This window comes from Phallusia mammillata, chromosome 1 (assembly GCF_965637545.1).
Source record: "Phallusia mammillata chromosome 1, kaPhaMamm4.hap1.1, whole genome shotgun sequence".
NCBI lineage: Eukaryota > Metazoa > Chordata > Ascidiacea > Phlebobranchia > Ascidiidae > Phallusia > Phallusia mammillata.
The window spans coordinates 9,815,463-9,839,761 of record NC_137252.1 but is presented as its reverse complement, the minus strand read 5'-3'; the positions used below and the strand labels follow the sequence as shown (position 1 = coordinate 9,839,761).

Here is a 24,299-nt window from a genome sequence, read left to right as displayed (position 1 = left end):
TTGAAAACGAAGGTTTTGAAACTGCTTTGACTTAACGATCTACTCATAAAAATATACAAACTTTAATGTTATTCGTGTCGAGTTAAAATTAACTTAAGCTAAGTGAGGTTTTTAAAACAATTAAGATCGTTGTCTACTAATGTAACGGCGCAAACGCTCTTAAAGTAATAATTATCAAAATATCTCATATCTGACATTGTTTTGTCTGGCCATTAAACGTAAGTTTAAAACGTTGCTTTGCTCTGCACAGTTAATAACAGCACGTTCTTGCTTTGAAAGATTTGATTTACACATAGGAATTAGGAACAAGATAATCAGATTTAAAAGAAACGATATAATCAGATTTTAAATGGATTCTCTGGAGTTCAGTGATAATGAAATCAAGAGCCAACTTGCTGCATTGGGATATGCAAATGTTTCTGAAGCACGGATGAAGCAGTTCAAAAAAGGTTAATGCCTTTTCGTTTGGACTTTGTGCTTAAACTGTAAAAATTTTCGAAAAATGCGCATAAAATATATTACAAAAAAACTATTTCATATGATTGAGTGAAGAATCTTTAAGATTGCTTGCTATATTTGTAACTTTAATTGAAATTTTGGGTTTTGTATGAAGAGTTTACAGCCAGGTACAATCAATTGACTCTGTTTTTTTTCAGATTTGCACAGACTGATTGAGCACGACAGATCTTTAAGTGGAAGTTCTTCTTGGTTTACTGGCGTCTCTTCACCAAGCTCAAATTCAGGTGCATTATTTATGACTAATCCACAAGGTTATGTTACACCTATCTGTTGGTTTTGCGATAAACTAACCTGACTTTTACAAAACGTTCACACATATAATTTTTGCAATAAGGATGTTATCTTTTAGCATTCTTTGTGTCTACAACAAACCAAATTCCAAACATACTAGAGTTCCTTCTCGAGAAATCTCGAAAAAATCTAGTCTCGATTCTTGAGAAATAAATAAAAATTTCTTGAGAAAAATTATGTCACGTGTCATAAACAAAAAGTAACTGTGACACCTCTTATTATTTTTCGTTTCAACTCGCCTCTAGAACGCACTGGGCACATTACTTTCTTATTTTGCTTCCTAAACAGCGATTTTTAACGGACGATTGCCACTAAACTTTCACCTATCCCAAACAGAAGTCACACCTGGTTGCGTTAGATATAACAGTCGCTTTGTTTTTTGCTGGTTTGCTAGCGAATCACTACTTGCGATCGCTACTAGAAGCGAAAAAACGTACAATGGTTTTTTTTGTGTTTGTTTTTGTTAGAAAATCGGCTTAAATAAAAAATTCGAGACTCTCGAGATTCTCGAGAAATGAATTTTTAATTTCTCGTTTCTCGAGAAACGAAAAAGTCCAGAAATAGAGGAACCCTAAAACATACATACATGTTGCAGATTTTAGTGAAAGTGACAGAAACAAAACATCTGGATCGTCTATGCCCTATTCATCTTTGAATCGCTTCCAACCACACCTGAAAGTATGTAAAATGTTTTTGTGGTCATTGTCCACTAAAGTAAATAATAATTCAAACATTTGCAACCAGGATTACCACTCCGGTGCTGCTTGTTAAAAGTTTGAAATTAGGACACAAATATTAAAAATTAACTTGATGTTTTTCTCTCTAATAAAACAAGCTTGTAAAGTATTGTATTGTCAAAACATGTTTACATACCTTGTACATTTTAAGGTTCCTTCAAGACCAGTAAGGATATCAGATTCAACAGACACCCAGGAACCATCAAGAATATCTGAAATTTCCTCACAATACCCAACTGTTGACAAGGTTGGTTTATGTCATAACATTGCTGTAAGAAGCCTAAGTTTATTAAAGAAGAATTTTTTTTCAGGAGAACTATGTACCCCAGCCTCAAATTCAACAGTACAGACCAAAATCTGTTGACACTCCAGAAACTCCCTCCCATTTCATAACAGACTCATCTCAACATGAATCTGACACAGAATCTGTTGACAGTTCTGTCCAGGCTAAAGGAAAGGTTATCAGAAAACGGAAAGTACTGAGGTAAAAAATTAAAGTACTGATATAGAGCAGTTACAGTTTTGTGTAATATTTGGCCACAACATTTTTGAAAGTTACTGCAAAAAGAAAGTTCTACAAAGATAATAGGGATGGGCTGAAATTGCAGTTCTGTTTGGTCGAGTATTTCATGTTAATGCTCGGTTCACGGTCAATCATGCTGAATGTATTGTGATGTCACAAACACTTTGATTTTCACTGTAGGTTTTTTGCTTATTATGAACTCTAAAAGTCCCTTTTGCACAACATGTGAGGCAAGCTAATGCCCATTAGAAACTCCCATGCTTTTTAAGTAACAACTGCAACTAATTATGGGTCCCCTTCCCTGAAGGGGACACATCTTGATTTCACTCTGTTTTTTTCTTCTTTTTTTCTTTTTTCTGCCGAAGCGTTTCCATGCACTTTTGGCATGAAATCTTTGGTGGATTTGGATAAAACTTTCGCAGATGGTAGATATAGTTATGTAGATGTGCCATCCGCTTCGTTTGAGTTAATAACCCAGTATTTACCCCGCTAGCCCCCAAAATGTAAAACGTTTTTGCATGTTGCTGCGCACCACAAACGAAAAAATTCTGTGGAGTAACAGTATAATAAAGGTAACAGAGAATATGCTACTTGTGTTTGTGCATTACTGGGAGGGTGTTTTTGCACATGCCAATTAGAGGGATGTTAACAGCCTTATTTTTTTTTTTTTTTTTTTTTTTTTTTTTTTTTTTATTGGCGATAAAACATAGAAATGACAAAATAACAACATAGGAACACACAGTAGCGAACAAACACAAAGGCAATTAACGCAAGTGCGCATTCCACTTTAATTTATACTTAGACAGACTATCATTTTTCGTTGCTATGATTTTTTCGTTACGTTGGCAACGTTTTACTTCATACAAAAACATGTCTACTTTTGGTTTTAGTTTTTGTAGTTTACATCTGTAGATGACAAATCTGGCATTTAAAAGCATGCAATTTACAAGTTTCAAAAAATATTGATCAAATTTTTCATTATGAAGTCCAAACGTCTTTATACCATTATTTAAAATGATTCGGCAGCCTAGAACACTGTCGATCCATGAACTAACATCCTCCCAGTATGCCTGCACATATACACATTCACAAAATAGATGTAACATAGTTTCTTTGCACACGCTGCAAAAAGTGCACTCATCGCCATCAGCAATCCCGAAGCCAAAAAGGGCATCGTTTAGAACAATAGCCCTAAGATTAATCTTAATTTGAAAGGAGCGTAATTTTGTTTCCACTGTGCAATCGTATAGATTTTTGTACATTTCTTCCCATTTTTCAGTGGCGAGCGGTTCCCATTGTAAAATCTCTTCCCATTTATTTTCTTGTTTGGTCGGCCGCTGTACGTTTATTGACGCGAAAAACTGGTATGCATTTTTGCTATTTGGTAATTTGTTGCGTATACCTTCCAATATTTTTTCTATGGAAGTTTGTCTGCAAATTTTACTTGAGGTGTGTGTTTCCCATGTAGTGGGAATAGCCGCGATTAGACACTGGTAGTCAGAATGATTTTTACTGGTGTTTGCCAAATCGTAAATTTCGCAAAGTTTATTGAAAGTTTGATATTCCGATTTGTTGTCAATAATTTGGTGGTATTCAAGTATCCCAGCGTTAACGAAATTCTCGTAGGCGAGTGGTTTTCGTTTGAACAGTACACTTCTATTTAACCACATGCAGTTGTTGTACACAGTGGGCTGCTGCCAAAACTGGGTTACGCAATCTTTCCAAAGGTCGACCGATGACCAAAACGTCCTGAGGGGTGTCAGTTTTTTATGTTAACAGCCTTATGACGTCAGATGTGTTAACAAATGTTGCTAAAACACCTCTAGTGGCCAGAAATTTAAACATTGGCCGATTTGGATAAAATTTTACGTTAATGTTGATTGGGTCATTGTAATTTCATATTTTTTACTTTTGGATGTAGAACCCCATTAATTGCCCCACTAACCCCCTAAAATGGGTGAGTTTTTTAAACGGTGTCGGAATTAGATGAAATTTGGACATCTTGTAGAATTTGTCATTTATAGGTGACAATTGTTGTGTTTAACCCAGTAGCCCCAATATTACTTCTCTAGCCCCCCAAAATGGGTGAATGTTTTAAACAATGTCCGAATTGGATAAAATTTCAACAGTTTATAGTGTGCTATTTATAGTTGTCCATTATTTTGTTCAACCCTGTGCCCCCAACATTCACCCCACTAGCCCCCAAAATGGGTCAATTTAGCCCCCAAAATGCCCCCAATATGGGTCCAACAATGTCTGAATTGAATAAAATTTGGACAGCTTCTGGAGTGTGCCGCTTATAGGTGTCGATTGTTGTTTTACCCTGTAGCACTATCATTTACCCCACTACCCCCTACAATCAGGTGCGATTCGCAATTAAAAGGAGCTGATTGTTGTGTTTAGCCTTTTTTCTCAGACAGAGAAAAACCTTGTGTGAATGGAATGAATATACTATTCATAACTATGAGAAAGTTTGTTGTTGTCAGATAAAACACAGTGACCAGAACCGAGCGTAAATAAATATGCTATTTCGATGAATGGAATGAAATTTGAATAGTTTGTAGTCCATACAGCATATTTATTTATGCTCAGTACCAGTCACTGTGTTTTACCTTACAACAACAATTTTTCTCATAGTTATCTCTTGAAATGCATTATTTACAACTTTGCATGTGTGGGGACCCATGAGTTTCTGCCTGCAGAAACAACCAAGGTTATAAAGACAGTAGATAATATGGTCTCATTATAAAATAAGTGTAGGAAATATATTAATGTTTTAAAGTAGGTAATAGTGTATGTGCAATGGCAATATGTGCTAAGCCACCCTTCTAGTTTAAAACACTTGTTTTATTTCCTCATTTCTTCCCATTACTCATGTTGCGTATGGGTGGAATAGTTCAAAGCATATTTTAATTCCAAAATGATCTTTTTTGGTCAGCATTGGCCAAGCATAAAAAATTGTGGTGCTTGTATCGAATACTTGGGTTCTGGCTCGTTACGATGGGATATGAAAAAATGTTTCATTTAACATACCTGCTAACAGAAGTGAAAACCATAACCTATGTTTGAATATTTTGTCTTAGAAAACAGAGTGATGGAACGCCAAGGATTTATGATGAATCCCTGATAAAAGACCAGCAAGGCACATATCGCATGAATAACTTGTCAGTTGATGACTCGGATCCAAGACTCTTACATCCCACACAAAAACTTCAACTTCCTCCAAGGCCGCACAGTGCTCGACCAATGGTGAATAAAAATGAACGATTATGTTATTAAACATCTTTACTTTGCAGTTGACTAAATACAGGAAATGTGCTTGTACACATCCTTTTTCCAGGATGGACTGTTGCTGCAATGTGGAAATAAACCAATTATTGTGTCAATATTTTTTCTCCTGTTGTAAAAGAAGGTTTGTGACAACACATTTTCTTTCTTTTGCAGTTTAAGAAGGATGTTAACTTTGAAGCATTTGTCAGCCCTGATCAACCTCCATCATGTAAGCATGTGCCTTTTTTAATACCCCAAGTATGCCTTGACTAACAATCAAGAAATAACATGAGACAGTGGTTGGCCAATAAAAACATTTGCAGTATTTATCCCATTCTGAATACAAATTTGTTTTTATAAAACAGTCTGTGAAAGGCTGTTTAGAACATTGTTGTGTTCGTAAACTTGCTGCAAACTGCTCGTAAATATGAAAAAAAAAATTTTTTTGAGAATATTTTAAAGATGTTGATCTTCTTTTCTAGATATACGACCAAACACAAGTCATCCCCATACCAGAAATATTAAAAAGACTGATCCAGTCAACAGGTATGATATTACAGACAGTTGTATTATTAGAAGCTTTAAAGAAGGGTCATGACCAGAATAAATTTCCTGTATATACACCATTACCTGGAAAAGTGTGTTTAGTTTTTTTTCTCCAATTTGCTTGCTGTACTGGTTTCACAAATTAAAATGTGTAAACTCTGAACTGTTGAAAACTGTAATAAAATTACATCTGCAAGTTGATTGAAATGTGTAGGTATCACCAGTACAAGGACTTCTGGACTAATGTGAAAGCACCAGGAGAAAAGTCCCATAAGGAACTTCGATGGGAAGTGAAAGCCCAAATGATGTACAAAGAAGAGCCTGCACCGGTATGTATATAACTGTGTATTTTCAAAGCTATTGTTACACTTTCTGCTTCAGGGGAAAATGCTTGATTGGATAAGTAGAATGACTGAGCTCTACATTATGTTAATATCTTTCGCCTCTTTAAAAAATAATTCTGTCAAACACTGGTTTGGTCAATAAAGAGTGCTCTAAACTTATTCAAATTTACACACATGTTAGTGAGTTATCCAAAGTTGCTGCTACTAAAGTTTGACCCAAATGACCCAGTGGTTTACCCACAGGGCCCCAAAATAGAAAATTTTTTTTTTTGTACTTTTGTGGACTGCTCTCAGTAATTCTACTTATGCTTGCAGAAACCTCAAAGAGTGTATGTGCCCAACACATATGTTGTACCAACCAGTAAAAAGCGTTCTGCTCTTCGCTGGGAGGTTAGACATGCAATGGAAAGAGGACTTCCAGTTCCTACAGCTTTTGATGTGTACTAATTTTATGCAGAATATTTTATCTACTAGAATTTATTTGCTCTGTTTAAAACTGTTGTTGTGCATTTTTCCAATAAACTGTTTTCATAGATTTGCAGCAACAATTTTTATTTCTCATTTGTGTAGCATATGTTGTGTCAAACATACCACCAACATTAACTTGCTGCTTGCTTCAAAAGATAAACAAATACACAGTCTTCAAGACAGACATACAACAGATTGTTAAAACAAGTGCTTAAATGTTGTCCAGTGTATAAACACAAAACCAAAATTGCGCATTTGCAAATCAGTCTGTGCACACTGCACAAAAATATGTATGTAAGTTATAAACCTACACAACTGCATCAAAAATGACATTGTTACTCCAAACTGAGTATGTCGTAGTTGAAATTCACTGGTTGTCGTTGCCTTTGTAATGGATGAGCAAGCAATTTAGCAAGAGCATTGTACAGTACAGACATACTGCTGTCTAATCCAACTTCTAAAATGTAAGAATTTCCATTGGCGTCTAACTCGCAAAGACCAGTAAAGACATCCTAAAAAAAACGGATGGGTTGGTTTCTGAGCAAATTATGTATTGATTATATACTTACAGTCACTTTGTTGTCTTCTGATGGCTCTTCATGTATGTATATGGAGTCCATGAAAAAGTAAGGGCTTTTTACAAGCTTCTGGTAACTCTTAAAGTATAAAGGTGTTGTCAGTGGTGGGATTGAAACTTTTTATCAGTCAGTTCTTTCACAAAAGTCATATTTTTCAGCCGATTCTGTTACAAAAAGTCCGTTGACAGTAACCAGTAATGCTAACCGGTTAGCTAATCTCCTAAAATTTCGTGAGACGATTCTATCAAACCGGTGCACACCGACTGAATCCCACCATTGGGTGTAGTTAATACCTTTAAATGCAACTTATATCATACAGTTAAGGTTATGAATGTAAATAGATTTTAAGCCTAGAGCAAAAAACTGTTTTGTCTTGAATGTTAAATATGGTTGCACCACGTTAATCCAAATTTTGCCAATTGAAGGTTGGTAAAAATTTAGGTTTTTGATGTGGCAAAACTGTATAGGGTTGCCACACTTACCTCCCGACCATTTAGGAACTCTATTTTACATTGTGATCTTCCGTAAATAAAAATCAAGCGTACAACATAGGGTGGTGGAGTTTGAGACGGATTCTTTACAACAGGAAGGGTTACATGATTTTCGATTTGATCAAACAGCTGAGAAATATCAACGGAGCTTTGACCCTCTGTATCCTGGTTTTCCTTTGGTTTGGTTGTATTGGTAATGTCTTGCATCATAAACATAATGTCATTGGCCTGATTGCTGAAGTCAGAAATCTATACATGTAAAACAAAAACACATTTTTGATTTCACATTTTTGACTTGACATGAAGCAAAAAGTTGTGATCAATTTTAAACAAGACAGCGCAAGTAAGAAAGACTTTAGATTAGACAAAGTGTTAGAGTATCAGTGTGAGTATTTAGATTATATAAGAGACAACATCATGATACTGTCAGAAGTTGTTGATTATTGAAAATATGTAACAGTACAAGAAAGTAAAACTGAAGATGGAACATACCAATTGAGCATTATCATTTAACATGAATAGGGAGTATTCATGGCGCTTGTCAATTAAAGACTTTGTCATTACAAACTGACGAATCGCTCCATTTAGCACTTGAATTGGTGATGTTTGCTTTATTGTTTGTGCAGTCTTACGAAAATGCTTGAGAAACATTGAACTAGAGTGGTCCACACACAGAATCTATAAAAAGAAAAGAAAGATTACTTTACAGAAACCAAAAGAAGTTTGTTTCAACATTCTGTTCAAATATTTAAAAGTTTTCAAGCACTTATCTTCACAAAGCATAATATATTGAAAACTAGATACTATCCACAAATAATGGCAGATAAGACAGGATCCTTTTTGCACAAAGGTTAAATGGTGTTATGTATGTAATTTAAAATAGTTTACATTTTTATTGCAAACATTTGAACAATCACTGTTGTTTTGACTCAAGCTTCCAGGTAGTTGTGTTTTGATGAAACTTCTTTTGTAGTGTTACCATTGTTTTAACAAAAAAGAAATATATTTTATTTTTGTGCTTACTATTTTCTCAGGGCAGTTGACTTTCGGTATAGGAATGTTGTCTTGACTGCTCGATGACAACCGTTTCAAAACAACTCTTGGTTTAGGTTCAGGTCTTGGGGATGGAGATCGATGTCCTTCAACATTTGAATCAACAACAGTAATTTGAGAGGGTGATTCTTTATTTTGGGGTAGATTTTTCGTGTTTTGAACTGTTGTTTGTGGTTCAGTGGTTCCTTTATCTTGTTCAAGAACTTCATCATGTTCCTGTGGAGATCTTCGATGCCTTGATGAGTCCGCAGAATAGGGCGGGGGACTCATAGTACTGTCTGCACTGTTATCGTTGCTAGCCATGACCTATAATGTTGTTGAATGCAAATATATACAAGCAAAAAGCATTCGTTAAAAAAGCATACAAATACAAACACACAGCACTCAGCATGTAACCGGGGCACTCTAAAATATGCAAATAAAACATACTGATGGTTAGGGCTAGATCAACATTCTTAAAGCATTCGCAAAGTAGAGCGTATTTTAGAGGTGCCCATCTAACTACTTTTTTAAATTAGTAAAGTTGAATCATAATTTGCAATGCTGGTGCATTCACCACATAAAAATTACAAGACAAATTGACTACATCCAATTAAAGAACACATTTGAGTTCTACACAGCGCCCGCAATGTATTTTTCTGCATAATCTTTTTTTATGTAACCACTAACCAATTTATTCTACCTTCCAGTCACAAAACTCACAACAAACGATCCTAAAAAAGGACACGGTTGGATGAAGACGATGCTTTAAAGTCACGTGATATTAAAAGTTCTAAAACAGGGGAATACCCCAAACAGTGACAAGCTCCTGTCTGTGGTGAAAAAATGCGGGACAAAACAATTCGATTAATTAGCAATATCTTCTGTGATGTGTGTGAAAGTCGAATAGTAACAAATCGTAATAGGGAATTCCTGAGATTTTATTTCAATCAAAACTTGTGTTCAGTATTGTTCTTCTTTTGCATTTAAATTAATTTTTGTAAGGATGATTGTTTTTGTGTGTTGGTTTAGTTTCTAATGGCCACAACTTAGGAAAGTTGCAAAATACTGAACAATTGTTTTGTCCACATCATGTTGCATATTTATTGTTATCATTCAACTTGTGTATTGCAATAGACAAAATACACTCGTATTAAATTACTTCGTTAGGAAGTTAAACATGATTTAAGTGTTCTAAAAGAATCATACAAAATTTAAATACACCTTCTTTATTTAACCTCAAGAATTCGACAATGAACAAGTCATTCATCAGACAGGTAGTTTAATCATAAACATGCTGCATACAATTTTCTTACTTAAAAATTAATTTTATTGGTGCTTTCAAAATTCACAATGTTCATTTCCTTCAATTTAAATGTATTTGGGGGTATTTTAATGTCAAAGAGTTGAATATATTGAATGATTTTGCTTAAAAAGAAATGTTTGCACAGTTAGCAACACAATTTTGGAATTTTTATATCATTTGTTGTGTTTGATTAGATGGGATTGGAAGAAAAAATGTCCAACCTTTGCAGGAAGAAGTTTTTCAATTGTGCACCGGACTTTGTAAAGACATATAAAACTAGTTTGCAGAAGATTTTTTATTGGTTTATTTTTTACCCCTTTTACAAATAGTGTATTAAAAAGTGATGGATGTGAAAAGTTCTAATATGCCTTTGCTTGCTAATCAAACACAGTGTATTGAAAAGTGTGCAAGAGCAAAGAGAACACACAACTGTTTGTGCAGGTAAGTATTAAGCACTAGATTAAATGTGTTAGCAATATGCTGTTTTCTGCACTTCTGTTTAGAGCACTGTACACATACTGTATTAGGTGTACAGATTGATGACCAAATAATGTAGATGTTTTTTGACTTATGTATACTGTTGACATTATAAAGTTTTCTAAGATATATCACAGAATAAAATACTTTTTTTGCTGAGAATATTAAAACAAACTATGCACTATAAAAAAATCCTTGAACAGGCAACACAGGTTTTAGCTCTGATATTGCTTTTTATGTCTATAAAAAAGTAACAAAGTCAGGCTCTGCAATCCATTTGTTTTAGTTAAATTTTGCAATTTCATACTTCATCAGCTGAAATATACATATCATAAAAAATGATTGACTATTATAATCATAAACCACACATAATTGTTTTTGAAGCATATCTCAATTTAAATCTTGTCGATTGTTATCATTTTGTTTGTTGTTGTTGAATTGCTTTAAACATAATTATTTACAAGCCAGTTGTCAAAAAAAGTGTGAATATTTATGCCCACATAAAACATTCATTTATAGGTTGCCAGAATGGTTATTGGGTATATTGTGTAAATTATATCTAGAGTATTTATACTATAGATGTTAATTAAGTGTAATATGCACAAAACACAGTACCAAATATACCACTTTCTATTACTGGCATTTAACGCCAAAATAAAATTCTCTCTGATTCATGTCATGACTAGGGGCTTGTCTAAATGTGCAATTCATTAGATTGAGTGAATGGCTTCAAATCACAGTGCGGATGCATAGAGAGGAACCAGCCGAGCGATTGTCTCATGTCACGTTTCCTGCTTACGACCCTTTTTAGTGGCCTACATTGCCTGCAGTGGCCAGGCTTAAAACATACAGTGAGTAGGGTTTATATGTGGAGAGTAATTAAAATTTGTTTTTGTTGAAGATACTTTTAGAAAAGTTGTTGTTTTGCCAATTTATTGCAAAGTGTAATTTGATTAGTTTTTTTTTTCAAGTTTATGTGTCCATATTAGGCTAAAAAGTTATTATTCATTAAAGATGCGGCCAAATTTATGAAATTTAAAGCTAAAAATGGAAAAACAAGATGGATCTACAATGTACAACAATGTAAGCTTTTGTGTCACATTTGTTTTAAAAAAGCAGTCATACAATGTATGCTAACAAACATGTACGGATTTTTAGCTATTTGATGCATTTGCAAGTGACGTGGGATCGACCTTGGATGACCTTGCAACGAACTGGGAGCAATACGATGGCAGGTACAATGCATTGTTTTAAATATAGACAATCTGCCTACCCATTGCTGTCAATATTAGATGATGATGAGTCACAGCGAGTTGTGTATTACAAGCACAGTAAAACAGCAGGTTACCGGAGGTGGTAAAACGACACTTTAAGGAAGTATTTGCCAACACACCTAGCATGAATCACTTTAAGAATGTATAATACTCCGGTGGTCATTTTATTGTGAACCAGTCTCCAACCAGGAAAGATTCTGCATGACTGTATTGTCCTGAATAGCTTAGGGGTTATCCAAGGAAAGCAGAACAATGCATTATCTTTGTCCGGGTTATACTGCCTGAATAAAAAAGGGCAGAATGGCCAGTGATTGGTTTGTTTTTACTGGAGTTGGAACAGCTTCCAAATTCATCCTTTTACAGTAGCCTTGCAGTAACAATCTATTCTGGGCATATAGTCTGTGAAATCAGTTGGCCTAATGTCATGTCTACGTGGAAACAAGGAAGCGTTTCCTTTCTGGTCTGCTAGCATGCATTCTAGCATATGTTAACATTGCGATATTCAGTATTTGTTGTACACATGGATTTAATTGTACATAATGCTATTTTATTAGTGTATATCTAAGCTGTTGTAAAACATACAGGCAAAGTGAAAGTGATCAAAATATGGAGGACCTTGGCAAGCGCTTGGCAAAGCCACTTTTCTTTTATAATCCTGTATACAGCATGGTTAACAACAATAAGGAAGTGCCTGTGGTAAGTGTGTGCATTTTTTGTTCTGGGTAGTTATGAGCTATTTCCTGTTGTTTTCTTTCTCCTCAGTACACAAGAACTGTGGGAAATTTAATTTCATTTCAAATACTGATTTAAATATTGTCATAATTTTTTATATGTAAGTTGACTGGGAATTATCCCTGTTTAATGTATGTGCGTTTTTGCTGTTGTAGTCCTTTTTTGCATGAAGATAATGCTAGTAACACTGTATTGAACTTAAACACAATAATGTTTTTGTATTGTACACAGATAAATATATAATTCCAATAATCTAATATATAGTTGACTTAACACCACATTTAAACTTAATCGTTTTGGCAATGTTGTCAACAAAAATGTAATCAACTAAATCATACTCTTATGGCAAATGCTTTGCCTGGCAGCAACAATTTATATATGTCAAAAATGTAATATTAACTCTTGTGTGATTGCATCGGATTCCTAAGTGTTTAGTTTTCTATAATATATGAGGCAGATACGAAGGCCTACACTCATTCCATTGTCGGAAGTGAACAAAAACAGTAAAGATGGGACAAGGGACAGGTCTGACAGTAAATCGCATGATAAGAAAAAGCATGGACTACTTTCAAAAATTGCAGGTAAAAGTTGAAGTTGTGTATGTATGTATGTATGTTTGAAAAAAAAACCCCTTAAAGTACCAACTTCCTGTCACTGAAAAGATCAATTAACATTAATTGTGCTCTTGAAAGTCTATCCGGCAGGTTACATGTAGTAAAGTGGCTTTGGGTTTATGGTGTTTCATTGTAAATATACCTGTGCAAAACATTTTTAAATTTCCTTGGTTATCATTAATGTTTTTGCATAATATTTTGCATCTAAATTAAGTATAGTAAAACTATTGGTCTTAATGATTAGTTTATCAGCCATTTTTTCAATAATAAAATAAAATGTTTAGGTATGGGCCGTCGCCACTCCAAAGACAAATTGGAGCGATACAGTACATCAAGTTCGGACATGAAACTCACTGAAGAGTCAATTGTGGAAGACATGAGCTCCTTTTTACCTGTAAAAAGCAGTTCAAGAGCAAACACTCCCACCACTGAGAGAAATAACAGTCTTCTAACACCAGATAAGCCATCAAGATTGGCAACCAGCAGTCCCAGTAGCCACATTGATACGCCCGATGTTGAGGTTCAGAAACCAGTCCCAGTGCCAAGAAAAAACAAACCCTCCCCTGTTTTGTCACCCAAGCAAGACCATAAGGATGAGAAAGTTTTACAAACTATAGAAGATCTTAAAAATGTTGATTCAGGAAGCTCCTTTTCTTCAACACAGTCTGATGAAGGAAATATTAGTGATGATACTGTGACCACCATGGCAGATGTTATTAATGAAGTTTCAACTACTGAACAACTAATACAAAACAATGATGGCCAAACAGATGCACCAGAAACAGAAAGCAATGAATCAGGCCTATTAAATGTTGACTCAGACATTACTAATGCACCTAGTTCACTAAAACGTAATAAGACCTTAAAATGGTCCGGCTCTCGGAGAGCACCTGCCCTGATTCGAGAGTTTACAAGGCGTCAAAAAAGTCGTCATCTAAACCCTGATTCAGGAAATCTGGGCAGTCCAAACAAGGAAGTGGAATCTGTTTTGCTTTCCAACACTATTATGGTAAGTGGGAAATTACACTGGATGGCCATGGTTATTTAGGAATGTTAAAGAAATCGGATGAAACTTATGTGCATCAACATCATGATTGTCAAAAGCTTGAAACAGACATCACTAAGCTAAAATATAATGGTCTATTAGCTTCCAAAACATTCAGGGTGAATTTCACAACACCTTGTGTTAAATTGTGGCAGGGATGTAGCAAAAGCATTAACCTAAAAATGAAAGTAGTCATAATAAACAGGTAATAAATAATAAGCCGGTAATGCTCTGCAGGTTGTAACTGTGCTGACAAAAATTATACATGTTCATTGATCATAATATTGGGTATTTTTTATTTCTAACTTGTGAAAAACGTATTTTAGCAAGAATCACCCAGACCAAGGTCGTGTACGCCATCACAGCAAACTACTAGTTTTGGAATGGAAGACACAGAACAAACTGCCACTAAACCTGTTCCAAGTGAAGGTAATTAATGGAAGTTTGTGTGAGGACTTATAGTTTCCACTGACTGACACGCTGAATTGAAACCGAGAATTTAAATCTATGAAACATTTCTGACAAAAAAATATTTTGTTGTATTATTGTTTTGAAAAAATAACAGTCGTGTGATTTATACTAAAATGCAGTCTGGTTGCCATAGTAAAGGAATTTCTAAACAGTAGAGTGGTTTATGCGTGTCATTTCCTCTTCCCACTTACTTCCTGGATTTTATTGCAATCTGCGTTTTCAAATGAACAGACTGATGCACATCAATCAAAATTCATGATGTTTTGTAATATTTAAAAGCATTTCAGTAGATGTTAAGCATTTTATTTACTAAATATTTGGCATGCTTTTTTTAAAGGCTGTAGTTCAGTGGTTCTTAACCTTTTTGTAGTCACGGACCCCTTTTATGAATTTTGTAAGTCTATAGACCCCCCCTTTAAAATCAATGACGTTTCTGTATTGTAGTGGCCAACACATCGAATTGATAATATGTCTGGTATATATAACTTCACAAATCACTTGTCCTATAAAGTCTATTTTCCATGTGTGTTATGATGTCACAGTAGGGAAGACAATCACAAAAGTAATTGTTCTTGGCATAATTAAGGTGTAATAAACTGCATGCACTCGTATGCAGGATTGTAAAAACGGTTAAGAAACTTAAAAATATTCTTCTGTTGGTTAATGATACTTAACATATTTCCCTCCGTGGACCCCCTGAAACCATCTCACGGACCCCTTGGGGGTCCGCGAACCCCAGGTTAAGAACCACTGTTGTAGTTGGTTTACGTCCTTCTTCTTTAAATTTTACTAGTAATTTTATTTTAGGCGATTCACATAAAAAAGAAATTCCTGTTGGTCGACTAACTCCTGAACCAAATCACGCTGATGACGTCCCCAAATCACCAGCAGGTGCAACTAAATCACTTTTTTATTTCATAAATGTTGTTTTTATTTTTTTCAAGGACATGTTGTTTCGTAAGTTTAACGAAATATGTAGTGGCTTAAAAAGATACAAAAAGCATTTACTTTGATTTTCACATTCCTGTTTTGTTGTTAGTCACCTTGTTAAGCTTATGTTAGGCTTTTATTTGTTACCTAAACGAACTAAATATGCATTGCACCACAAACACTGAAATTTTTTTTTTATTAAATGTTTCTGACTATAGATCGTAAAAAATATGAAAAAATATATATTGAACAATTTGTAACAGATAGTTTTCAATCCGCAGTTGTTTTTTAGATCATGGTGGCTCGAAACGTGACAGTGCATTTATTGTTTTGTCTTTCCTCCTGCCACCCGCACCTCGCCTGCGACGAACACAAAGCTCCAAAGTCCGAGCTTACCTTTACAAGATGGGTACAAACGTAAACAATGCACTGGGATATGCTGTGAGCCAGTTTGTACAACAGACTGTGTAAGTTGTAACTTATGTTTACAATTTTTCAAAAAAGACAAAGTTAGTTACACTTTCATATATATAAATGTGTTAGGTACTTTATTATACACAGTATTTGTGGTGTTTTTTGTAGCTGTAGCTATAACTGTGACTTATCTTGTTTTTTACACATTAGAAATCAAAATAATAACACACATAGTTTAAACATGTTCTCTTTTTATAGATTCTTATCTTGAACAAAATTATAACAAGTTTTACTTTTGTAGAAAAAGCAAGGAAACTCGGCCACTCGTGATCTTACATGACATTAGAAGCTTTCTTACCGACATAAAGCGATACCTCATTTCCAATCCACACATTGGAGTTGTAAAAAAGATACAAAAAATTATTAACTACAGCTCCACAGTCGACGTGGGTAAGTTGAACAGTTCACCAAACCATTAAAAAGTCAGGCAACTAAGTTTCTGATTTAGTGTTAAAAAGCTTCATAATTATGGTTTGAAAATTTAAATTTAAACAATTTTATATGTGAATTTTATTTTGCATAAAAATGTTTAGACTTATATGGTCCTAAAAATACTATGGTCACTATGTCACCACAGTTAAAGACATTAGCATTTATGGTAATGTGAATAACACTTGCGTAAACCAGTATTCTGTATTAAGAGGGTGCTGTGGATGATTCATTGGACAAACTGGTACTTTACCCTTTGCACAGTGTTGTTTATCGATGTCTTGTACTGGACTACACCAAAACTGGACAGTTGAAACTGCTGGAACAAGCTATTGTTGTAGGTTTTGTAGCATTATTATCACAAAGTTATTAGTCCAGACAGATGACAAAGCCAACCATGTTCGTGTTCGTATTTTGATACTACTTTGTTTTACTTTATCAAAAGACTCCTGCTGTGTGACTATCTTTTTTCCTTTTTGCCTATTTATCATTATTTCTGTACACGGGTGGCTGACTCGATGACCTATATGGTCCCTTCGCCATCCACCAGTTGCTTGCCTATTATATTTTATTTGCATGCAATAACCGCGTACGCAACTGAAAATAAAATGATGATGATACTTTACTCTGTTAATATCCCACTACCTTGTGTGAAAAATTAATGAAACAATAGTGTCTTTAAATATTTTGTAAAATACATAATTTAATGATGGTTTGTCGACTGCTACTATACATGTTGGCTTAAAATAATATGACCTGTCAATTTTAAAGTAGCTACACATTTAATCCAACAACTGTATAATTAATACATGCATGTAAACCACTTTTCAATATTGCTCATATGTTTACATCATTGCTTTAAATAGTTTGCATTTCCTGTAAAACGGAGTTATTGTTTGACTTTCATTTAACCGTACACTTTAAATTCCACAGCTAGCCAAATCAAAGAGCAATCATGACCTTGGGCTCCGGCCAACATTGATTCCACCAAGTGAGGAGCATTTGGAGGTTATTAAAGGTCACTTTGTTGAGTTGCAAAAAACCTACTCACCATATTTCAAGCTAAAGGAGCTTCTGCAAGCTGTTACTGTGATATATGAAAACAGTAAGTGCACATGCAGCAACATTGTAAAACCTTTCAAATTTTATGCCTGGCAGCAATAGCTTATACCTTTCAAGTTCATTCCACATTTTGTATTAAATTGGTGTTGCCGACATAGCATGTTTTGTTTGTCTCCCAATACTGCTTTCTGTTGTTTCATAATACTTTTCCAAATATTCTTGCAATTGATTTTGCAGCTAATTTATATTTTTAAATGAAGCATTGTCTTATATAAGGTCCAGTTTGAAGTGAAATCAACCCTACAGTCGCAGTTTTTCGGTGATTACTGTGCTCTACATCAAAATAATCCAAAACCTTAGGCCAAACAGAATTTACCATTATACACACAGTATTTTCACAGAATACATATTGCACCAAAGTTTTTTGGCATCTTCAGTTCCTTGTTTAAAAAGAATTGTCTCATATGAAGCATTTTCACTGTTAAGCACTTTAAACATTTGAACTTTGTGTGTACAGCTCAAGATTTAAATGTGGATGATCACAGTGCGAAAAAAATTGGAGCTGATGACTTTTTGCCATTGTTAGTTCATTCCCTTGTCCATTGTAACTTCGTGGCAGCAGATATTGAAGCTCAGTATATTGATGGTGAGTTTAACATTGGTAATGGTTGTTACTATTTTTAAGCTAATCCTATTTTTTAAGCTAATCCTATTATATTCATAAGTTGAATGATTAATATAACAGCCGAAATAAGCGTAAAAAGCGACAAAATGATATACATTTGACAAAAATCACAGTACGCCAGGCCTATTAAAGGCGTCATACGGCAAGGCGTAGGCTAGAAAAATCTCAATTTATGTTCATTTGACAAAAATGTTGGTTTAACATACTTGCCTCTTAAAGAAAAGTTAAACATTTAGATATTTTATCAATATGATACATTAAAGTTAATGGATGTTTTAAAAAAAATCAAACCAATAATCATTGCTTTAAACTCGCTTTGTTTGTTTCAGGTTTGCTGGACCCAACGCTATTGCTTGGGGAAGGTGGTTATTATTTGACCACACTGATCAGTGCTGTTCAGGTTGTGCTTAGTATGAAGCGAAGAGAAGCAGCATTGCCAAACATATCAGACCTTCAGGTTGGCAAAAACGTAATTACAGTTTTCACTGCAGTACCACATTTGACATAAACCTTACTTCTATATTTCAGGGATTTTTGAAAGTGGGTATTTCATCTGTAAAGCGCAAGGCCAACACGAGTGGGAACCCTTCACCAAAACATGAAGAAACAATATCGGAAGATTTTATTTTGCACAAAACTTTACATGTACCTCCTGCTATGACAGCTCACAGTCTGTGCCAAATGATCACCAGAAAATTTGACATTGGTTCTCCCAAGGTGGGCTAATGTTAATTTTGGTCACCTGAACACTCATCTTTTGATTAAGTGAATAAACATGATTTCCTCAAAAACTTTTTTAAGTTTTGTTTGCAAGTTTATAAACAAGGTATTACCCCCAACAAACTAATGGTCTTTGTTTTATATTGTTTCATAAAATGGACATGTAAGCTGCAGATATATAAGTGTGCACTACATACTGTTTTGACCTCCTATGAGGTCTCATCAGTACCACTGGTGACCAAACACATTGGCTGTACAGCTAGTGCAGCAAAACAGTGTGTCCTGTGTGCAGCTTACTTAATTAATGACTTCATGTTTTAAAATATAATAGATAAAAATTATTGTTTGTAATATTTTTAACCTTTCAACAATAACATTTATCAGTGTTAAAACATGTCACCCCAACAATAGTCTCATGTTAAATCTGACAACATAATAGCTTTCCCTTAAAGCTAGTTAAACAGTGCATTTTACACTTTGTAAGATGCATAGAATACAAAAAACAGGAAAAGGGATCATGAATGCTGCACTGCTACAACTTTACACCATGAGAGCAATTTAACTTTAGGTTTAAGAAATGTATATGCTTAAAACTTGTATTTTGTTAACAGGACTTCTGTTTACATGTGGTTGTAAATGAAGTTGCTTATGCTCTGGAGCCGAGTGAATGTCCACAGTTGGTGAAAATGGATTTGCTCACACAATTTCCAGCATCTGATTTCTATTTTTCATTTCAAAAAAGAAGCCTGGAACCAGTTGGTAAAACCAGACCCATTTCAATTATACAGCAAGAGGGAATTCTGGTTGCTACCACCACTGTCATTAAAGGTAAGTTTTTACCATTGGCTAGAGATGGGCCAAAACTGCAAATGTTCTGTTTGATCGAGCAAAATATAACAAACTCAAGTACATTTGCAACCCAATTTCCTCAAAAATAGTAGAATCAAATCACTAAAACTAATGGTTTACAGATGAAACAATTTTGGAAGTACCATCTGAATCAGTTGAGGAAAAACCTCTTGAAATCACTGTGGCAGCAGATGAAACAATAGAGGTTGTTGAAACTGAACAAACCAATTATTTGGGTAAAAAAACACAAATCTTTTTTAAACACTTATTTTAAAGCATTAAACTTTCGCACTAGTCTAAAAAAATGTGTGTTTTTAGAATCACAAGAACCAAAGTCTGTAATCAAGGATGTTATTGAAGAAAATAACCATGTGAATGAAAATGGTAAGTTTTTTTATATTTTTATTGGCATAATTGCTTGTAAAACACAAATATGTGTGCAATTTGCCTTGGTATTCTTATTACTTGGAAATTATTGTCTGTATCGAATTAATCATCGCTTAGGGTGACTATATCATTACTACATTTAAACATGTTTGTGCCATCCAGTCTATATGAAACCCTTCAAGAAAATAGATTATTTATTATTTGTAGGTATTTTGCCCACTGACACAACAAATATTTTGTCCGTTATTTCTGAACCTGGTAATTTTGACTCATATTGGCTGTCAGAAATATGTTGCTAAATCAAAACAACTTTTAGAAACTGTTCCTGAAGTTGAAATGCAGCAAGAAAACACTGACTTGGGACAAGCATCTGATAAAAACGGTAGGAATGTTTGTCATTATACTTATACTACATATACATACAGAAGTCACAGAACAAAACATTACCAGGAAAGTTAAAGAATCCACAGCCTATTGTGAAATGATTGTATTGTCAAGTCTAAAACACACTTTTTATCGTGATAATACTAACGACTTTTTTAATAATATCTAGCTTGTTTTACATTATCCAATTAAAAAATCTTGTTTCGATATTCTTATTACTTTGTATTTATTGTCTGTATCTAATTAATCACCGCTACAGGTGACTTCTAATATTACTACATTTAAACATGTTGAAAAGGTTTAAGAACAACTTTTCCACTATTTTCAGGTATTTTGCCTACTGTTGCAACAAGTGGTCTGTCTAATATTTCTGAACCTGGTAAGTTTAACTTATATGGGCTGTTGGAAATATTTTTCTAAATCAAAACTGCTTTTAGAAACTGTTGAGATACAACCAGAAAATACTGAAACTGACGTAGAACAAACATCTAATAATGATGGTACGAATATATGTTTTTAAACCTGTACTACATCTCAATATGTCAGTCACAGAACAAAACCCATGAAATATAAACAATCCACAACATAACATAGAATGATTGTATTGTCGGGCAAATCTAATACACACTTTTCATCTCAATAGTACAAACAACTTTATTAATATCTAATTTGTTTTATATCTGTTTTCAAAAAAATACTCTTGTTAACTAAAACGCCAAGATTGTTTAAAGAGATTTTTGACTCTAAGCATAATGATTTTTGTTTATCCAGAAGAAGTCAAAGAATCATCCTCCACTGAAAATCAACCCTCCGTGGAAACACAAGATCCAATCCACGACATCACATCAGAATTATCTACCACTACAGAATCTCAACAGATAATGCCTATAATATCAGTCACCAAGATCTCTGAAGAGCCTGGAGACAATAAAGAAATTGTTGGAACCCCAATGAAGCGTTCAAGTCTCTCCAACAGCATTGATGATGTGTTCAGCAGTCACGATATGGAGAGTGGTGAAATGTTACGAGACCGAAGAGAAACTGTTGCTAGTCTTACTGAATATTTTGAAAGCAAAAGTGGTAATCCATCACCAAAGATGTCACCTAGTAAAGAAAGTTGACTCTCAACTTCACATGATTATATTTTTGTTAGTGCTTCAATGAGGCAAACAACACGTAAATTTGTAATCTCTGTTTTTCCATTCAAAAGCACTTCTATTTTCTCAACAATTTGTCACGATCCAAAAAGAATTTACAGGTTTACTTTTTCCAAGGGTAAAATTTAATACACCCTAATTTTACTGGTTTTTTTTTTGTGTACTTGTTGTCTATTTGCAGATTCTTTTTTATTTTGCTGTGCGGTTCTGTATTATGCCACAACAATGATTTATGCTATATAAATGCATGTACAAAAGGTTTACCTTGTTTCATAAAATAGTTAAGCCAGAATGCAAGACTTCTTCAACAAACAGTTTAGCAGGTTTACCACTTGTCAAATATTCAACACCCAAATCAAGGCCTTCAATTGCCAATGAGGATTCAATTGAAAATTCTTTTGTTGGTCTGCAAAAGAAGAAACTTTAATAGAAATGTTAACTTAATATATATTTAGGTACAATATTCACACTTTTTAATAATCTGAGCAAAAAAATCAGAGCCGTTGTACGGCACCTAGTTGCATGGCTTCTTTTGCCTTTAATTTTGACGACTTGATGATGACAATAGCACTTGTCGAAACGTAGTCATGTTTTATACCCCAATACTGGCTCTGTTTTGATGATCAGATTTATAAATATTCTGATGATACTTACTTAGAAAGGATGCTTTTTTTGATAAAAATCCTTAAACATATTCCATGATATCTACTGCCAAATGATAAAGAATTTGTGTCGTAATTCAGATCAAAAAAGTATCTTGCATCCGAATAAGATCCTACAGAAGAGTTAAAATTACTATAGTTCAAGATCACCCAAACCAGCACAGTAAAAATACCATTCCAGGTTTTTTCATATAAGTACATTTCATGACACCAGTTTTGCATTCGACATGATGAGCATGACCCTGGGAGTGGAATAGAAGACAGATTCTGTAACAAATGGTAAAACACCAATGTTAATGTGTGTCTGGAAAATGAAACTTACACCCTTAAATACTTTTTGCATAAGAAGAAGTTCTTGTTTCTGTTTTTCTTGTTTTATTTGGTAATCCAGTTCCTTGAGCAGCAACCTTTTGTCCATCAATGTGTTTTGAGTAGAAACTGCACTGCAAAGGAACAGTTTTTGTACACATTTTATCAATATGAATGATTTGTAAGATGGAGTACCTTTGTGGAATACCCAGGCCATCTTCAGACAACTCTGGTTGGTTTGATTTGAGCTTTAGAAGTGTTCGCAATTCATTCTGATAACATTCTTCTAATTTCTGTGATGGTCCATTAATGGTGGTCATACCTGTCACCTATATTTATCTTAAATCACAAACCTTTATTTCAATAAGTTATTGCAATAAACAAAAATAAACCTACCAAAACACACTTCGTCAGAACCTGCATTGTTTATTTTTCATTGTATGAATAATTTAACGAGCTTATACAGTAGAAGAACATGAAATAGCTAAATACCAAATCAGCATGTCATAATTGCATCATGGCCTAAAAAAAGTGGCTCTTAACCGGGGTTCGGCAACACTGAATCAGGGGTTCAACGAAGGTCTTTTGGAGTACAACTACTCGTAAATACAATGCTTCATTTTTATTTAATTAAAAATTGCCGGAATTAAAGCGATGCCAAAACAAGTTGCTTGTATTATGATGTCTGAATTTAACAAAATGACAAACAGTAACTGTTCCCACTATGTTTGGTCAAAAGCTAATTGTGACACAACAAACAAAATGGGTTAAAAACCCAGGATGTAACTTGTTGGGGTTCGACCAAAGGCTTATGAATATCGTAGGGGTTCGGCCGTAATAAAAAGGTTAAGAACCACTGGCCTAAACTTTGTGTTTCAATTTCAAACAATGTATCATGTACATTCGGCATATTGGATTTCATAGTTTTTGCCATGTTGTAATTTAGGACCCAAATTTGGTTTAAAAAACAAAGACAATAAGCCATAAAAATACTAGGCTTATATGTACAAACAAAAATAGACATGTTGGGGTATAGTTGAGGATTTTGCAGTGAGTTAGTTAATGGTGTTTCTTTGAAAGTTGCCTCATAAATTCTAATCCAAATGTTTTAAATCGTAACGACGGCAAAAACCTCAGCACAGTTTTCTGCGACATTTTGCATCCGACTTCCTCTTCAAATATCGGACATTAGTTACGCACTGTCACAATATAGCACACTCAACCCATCACGGAAAGCTTTTGTTCTCTTATAATTACTTTACGCATTTTTGCTTGTGGTGCTCGCATTATTTCGTTTATTGCTCTGATGAAGCCCTACCGTTCTGGTGGGCGAAACGTTAGCGAAAATACAAGTTATTGACAAAAACAACTAGTATTTTGTTTAACATTACACCAGTTGAACGACAAATTTGTTAAATATGCAACCTGGTGGACGAAACGCCTGTTCAGTAAAAACCTATATTACGGCATTATAATGCATACTGGCCAGCCGGATTTTTGGTTCTATATGTCCTCAGTTTAAATAGTTAAGAA

At 34.3% G+C, this 24,299-nt stretch overlaps 4 protein-coding genes across 8 annotated transcripts; 2 read left to right on the top strand and 2 right to left on the bottom strand.

The window, feature by feature from the left end:
* Window positions 1-260: 260 nt before the first annotated feature.
* On the top strand, window positions 261-6,765 carry LOC145215108 (centriolar and ciliogenesis-associated protein HYLS1-like). The gene is made up of 10 exons (XM_080083763.1): window positions 261-449; window positions 657-743; window positions 1,406-1,488; window positions 1,699-1,794; window positions 1,859-2,031; window positions 5,154-5,319; window positions 5,515-5,569; window positions 5,823-5,886; window positions 6,101-6,215; window positions 6,546-6,765. Exons 1-10 carry the CDS (start codon window positions 350-352, stop codon window positions 6,675-6,677), a joined length of 1,071 nt encoding a protein of 356 aa, XP_079939889.1. The 5' UTR covers window positions 261-349; the 3' UTR covers window positions 6,678-6,765.
* Window positions 6,766-6,857: 92 nt separating this feature from the next.
* LOC145215118 (BRISC and BRCA1-A complex member 1-like) lies at window positions 6,858-9,428 on the bottom strand. Its single transcript, XM_080083773.1, has 5 exons — window positions 8,791-9,428; window positions 8,260-8,445; window positions 7,759-8,016; window positions 7,268-7,354; window positions 6,858-7,210 (listed from the first exon to the last, which is right to left on the bottom strand). Exons 1-5 carry the CDS (start codon window positions 9,121-9,123, stop codon window positions 7,034-7,036), a joined length of 1,041 nt encoding a protein of 346 aa, XP_079939899.1. The 5' UTR covers window positions 9,124-9,428; the 3' UTR covers window positions 6,858-7,033.
* Window positions 9,429-9,634: 206 nt separating this feature from the next.
* LOC145215078 (uncharacterized) lies at window positions 9,635-22,056 on the top strand. 5 transcript variants are annotated; one of them, XM_080083736.1, is made up of 24 exons: window positions 9,635-10,076; window positions 10,300-10,546; window positions 11,297-11,433; window positions 11,597-11,665; window positions 11,741-11,817; window positions 12,441-12,552; window positions 13,046-13,169; window positions 13,487-14,211; window positions 14,574-14,676; window positions 15,526-15,609; window positions 15,941-16,115; window positions 16,364-16,512; window positions 16,764-16,888; window positions 17,485-17,656; window positions 18,131-18,259; window positions 18,628-18,755; window positions 18,827-19,015; window positions 19,630-19,846; window positions 19,990-20,103; window positions 20,186-20,251; window positions 20,571-20,636; window positions 20,967-21,017; window positions 21,076-21,138; window positions 21,413-22,056. In XM_080083736.1, the coding sequence occupies exons 4-24, from the start codon at window positions 11,630-11,632 to the stop codon at window positions 21,757-21,759; spliced, it is 3,252 nt and encodes a 1,083-aa protein (XP_079939862.1). In that variant the 5' UTR covers window positions 9,635-10,076; window positions 10,300-10,546; window positions 11,297-11,433; window positions 11,597-11,629; the 3' UTR covers window positions 21,760-22,056. The 5 variants fall into 5 exon arrangements, with proteins under 5 accessions (XP_079939862.1, XP_079939880.1, XP_079939855.1 ...); XM_080083729.1 differs by having other exon boundaries at window positions 9,636-10,076; window positions 21,410-22,056; XM_080083741.1 differs by having other exon boundaries at window positions 9,641-10,076; window positions 13,042-13,169; window positions 21,410-22,056.
* Window positions 21,225-23,736, bottom strand: LOC145215135 (uncharacterized). The gene is made up of 6 exons (XM_080083793.1): window positions 22,962-23,736; window positions 22,792-22,900; window positions 22,631-22,724; window positions 22,450-22,570; window positions 22,060-22,201; window positions 21,225-21,742 (listed from the first exon to the last, which is right to left on the bottom strand). Exons 1-5 carry the CDS (start codon window positions 23,084-23,086, stop codon window positions 22,066-22,068), a joined length of 585 nt encoding a protein of 194 aa, XP_079939919.1. The 5' UTR covers window positions 23,087-23,736; the 3' UTR covers window positions 21,225-21,742; window positions 22,060-22,065.
* Between the last annotated feature and the right edge of the window lie 563 nt (window positions 23,737-24,299).

Bases quoted from the DNA above. Each gene is read 5' to 3' on its own strand.
- LOC145215108 (XM_080083763.1), top strand. From the start codon at position 350: ATGGATTCTCTGGAGTTCAGTGATAATGAAATCAAGAGCCAACTTGCT. The intron at 1,489-1,698 runs GTATGTAAAATG...GTACATTTTAAG, and splicing joins GCTTCCAACCACACCTGAAA to GTTCCTTCAAGACCAGTAAG. The intron at 5,887-6,100 runs GTATGATATTAC...TGAAATGTGTAG, and splicing joins AAGACTGATCCAGTCAACAG to GTATCACCAGTACAAGGACT.
- LOC145215118 (XM_080083773.1), bottom strand. From the start codon at position 9,123: ATGGCTAGCAACGATAACAGTGCAGACAGTACTATGAGTCCCCCGCCC. The intron at 8,017-8,259 runs GTATGTTCCATC...TTACATGTATAG, and splicing joins TAAATGATAATGCTCAATTG to ATTTCTGACTTCAGCAATCA. The intron at 7,355-7,758 runs GTAAGTGTGGCA...TTATACTTTAAG, and splicing joins AGTTCCTAAATGGTCGGGAG to AGTTACCAGAAGCTTGTAAA.
- LOC145215078 (XM_080083729.1), top strand. From the start codon at position 11,630: ATGGAAAAACAAGATGGATCTACAATGTACAACAAT. The intron at 16,513-16,763 runs GTAAGTTGAACA...TTCTGTATTAAG, and splicing joins CAGCTCCACAGTCGACGTGG to AGGGTGCTGTGGATGATTCA. The intron at 20,104-20,185 runs GTAAAAAAACAC...GTGTGTTTTTAG, and splicing joins TGAACAAACCAATTATTTGG to AATCACAAGAACCAAAGTCT.
- LOC145215135 (XM_080083793.1), bottom strand. From the start codon at position 23,086: ATGACCACCATTAATGGACCATCACAGAAATTAGAAGAATGTTATCAG. The intron at 22,901-22,961 runs GTACTCCATCTT...GTTCCTTTGCAG, and splicing joins GGCCTGGGTATTCCACAAAG to TGCAGTTTCTACTCAAAACA. The intron at 22,725-22,791 runs GTATTTAAGGGT...CATTTGTTACAG, and splicing joins AACTTCTTCTTATGCAAAAA to AATCTGTCTTCTATTCCACT.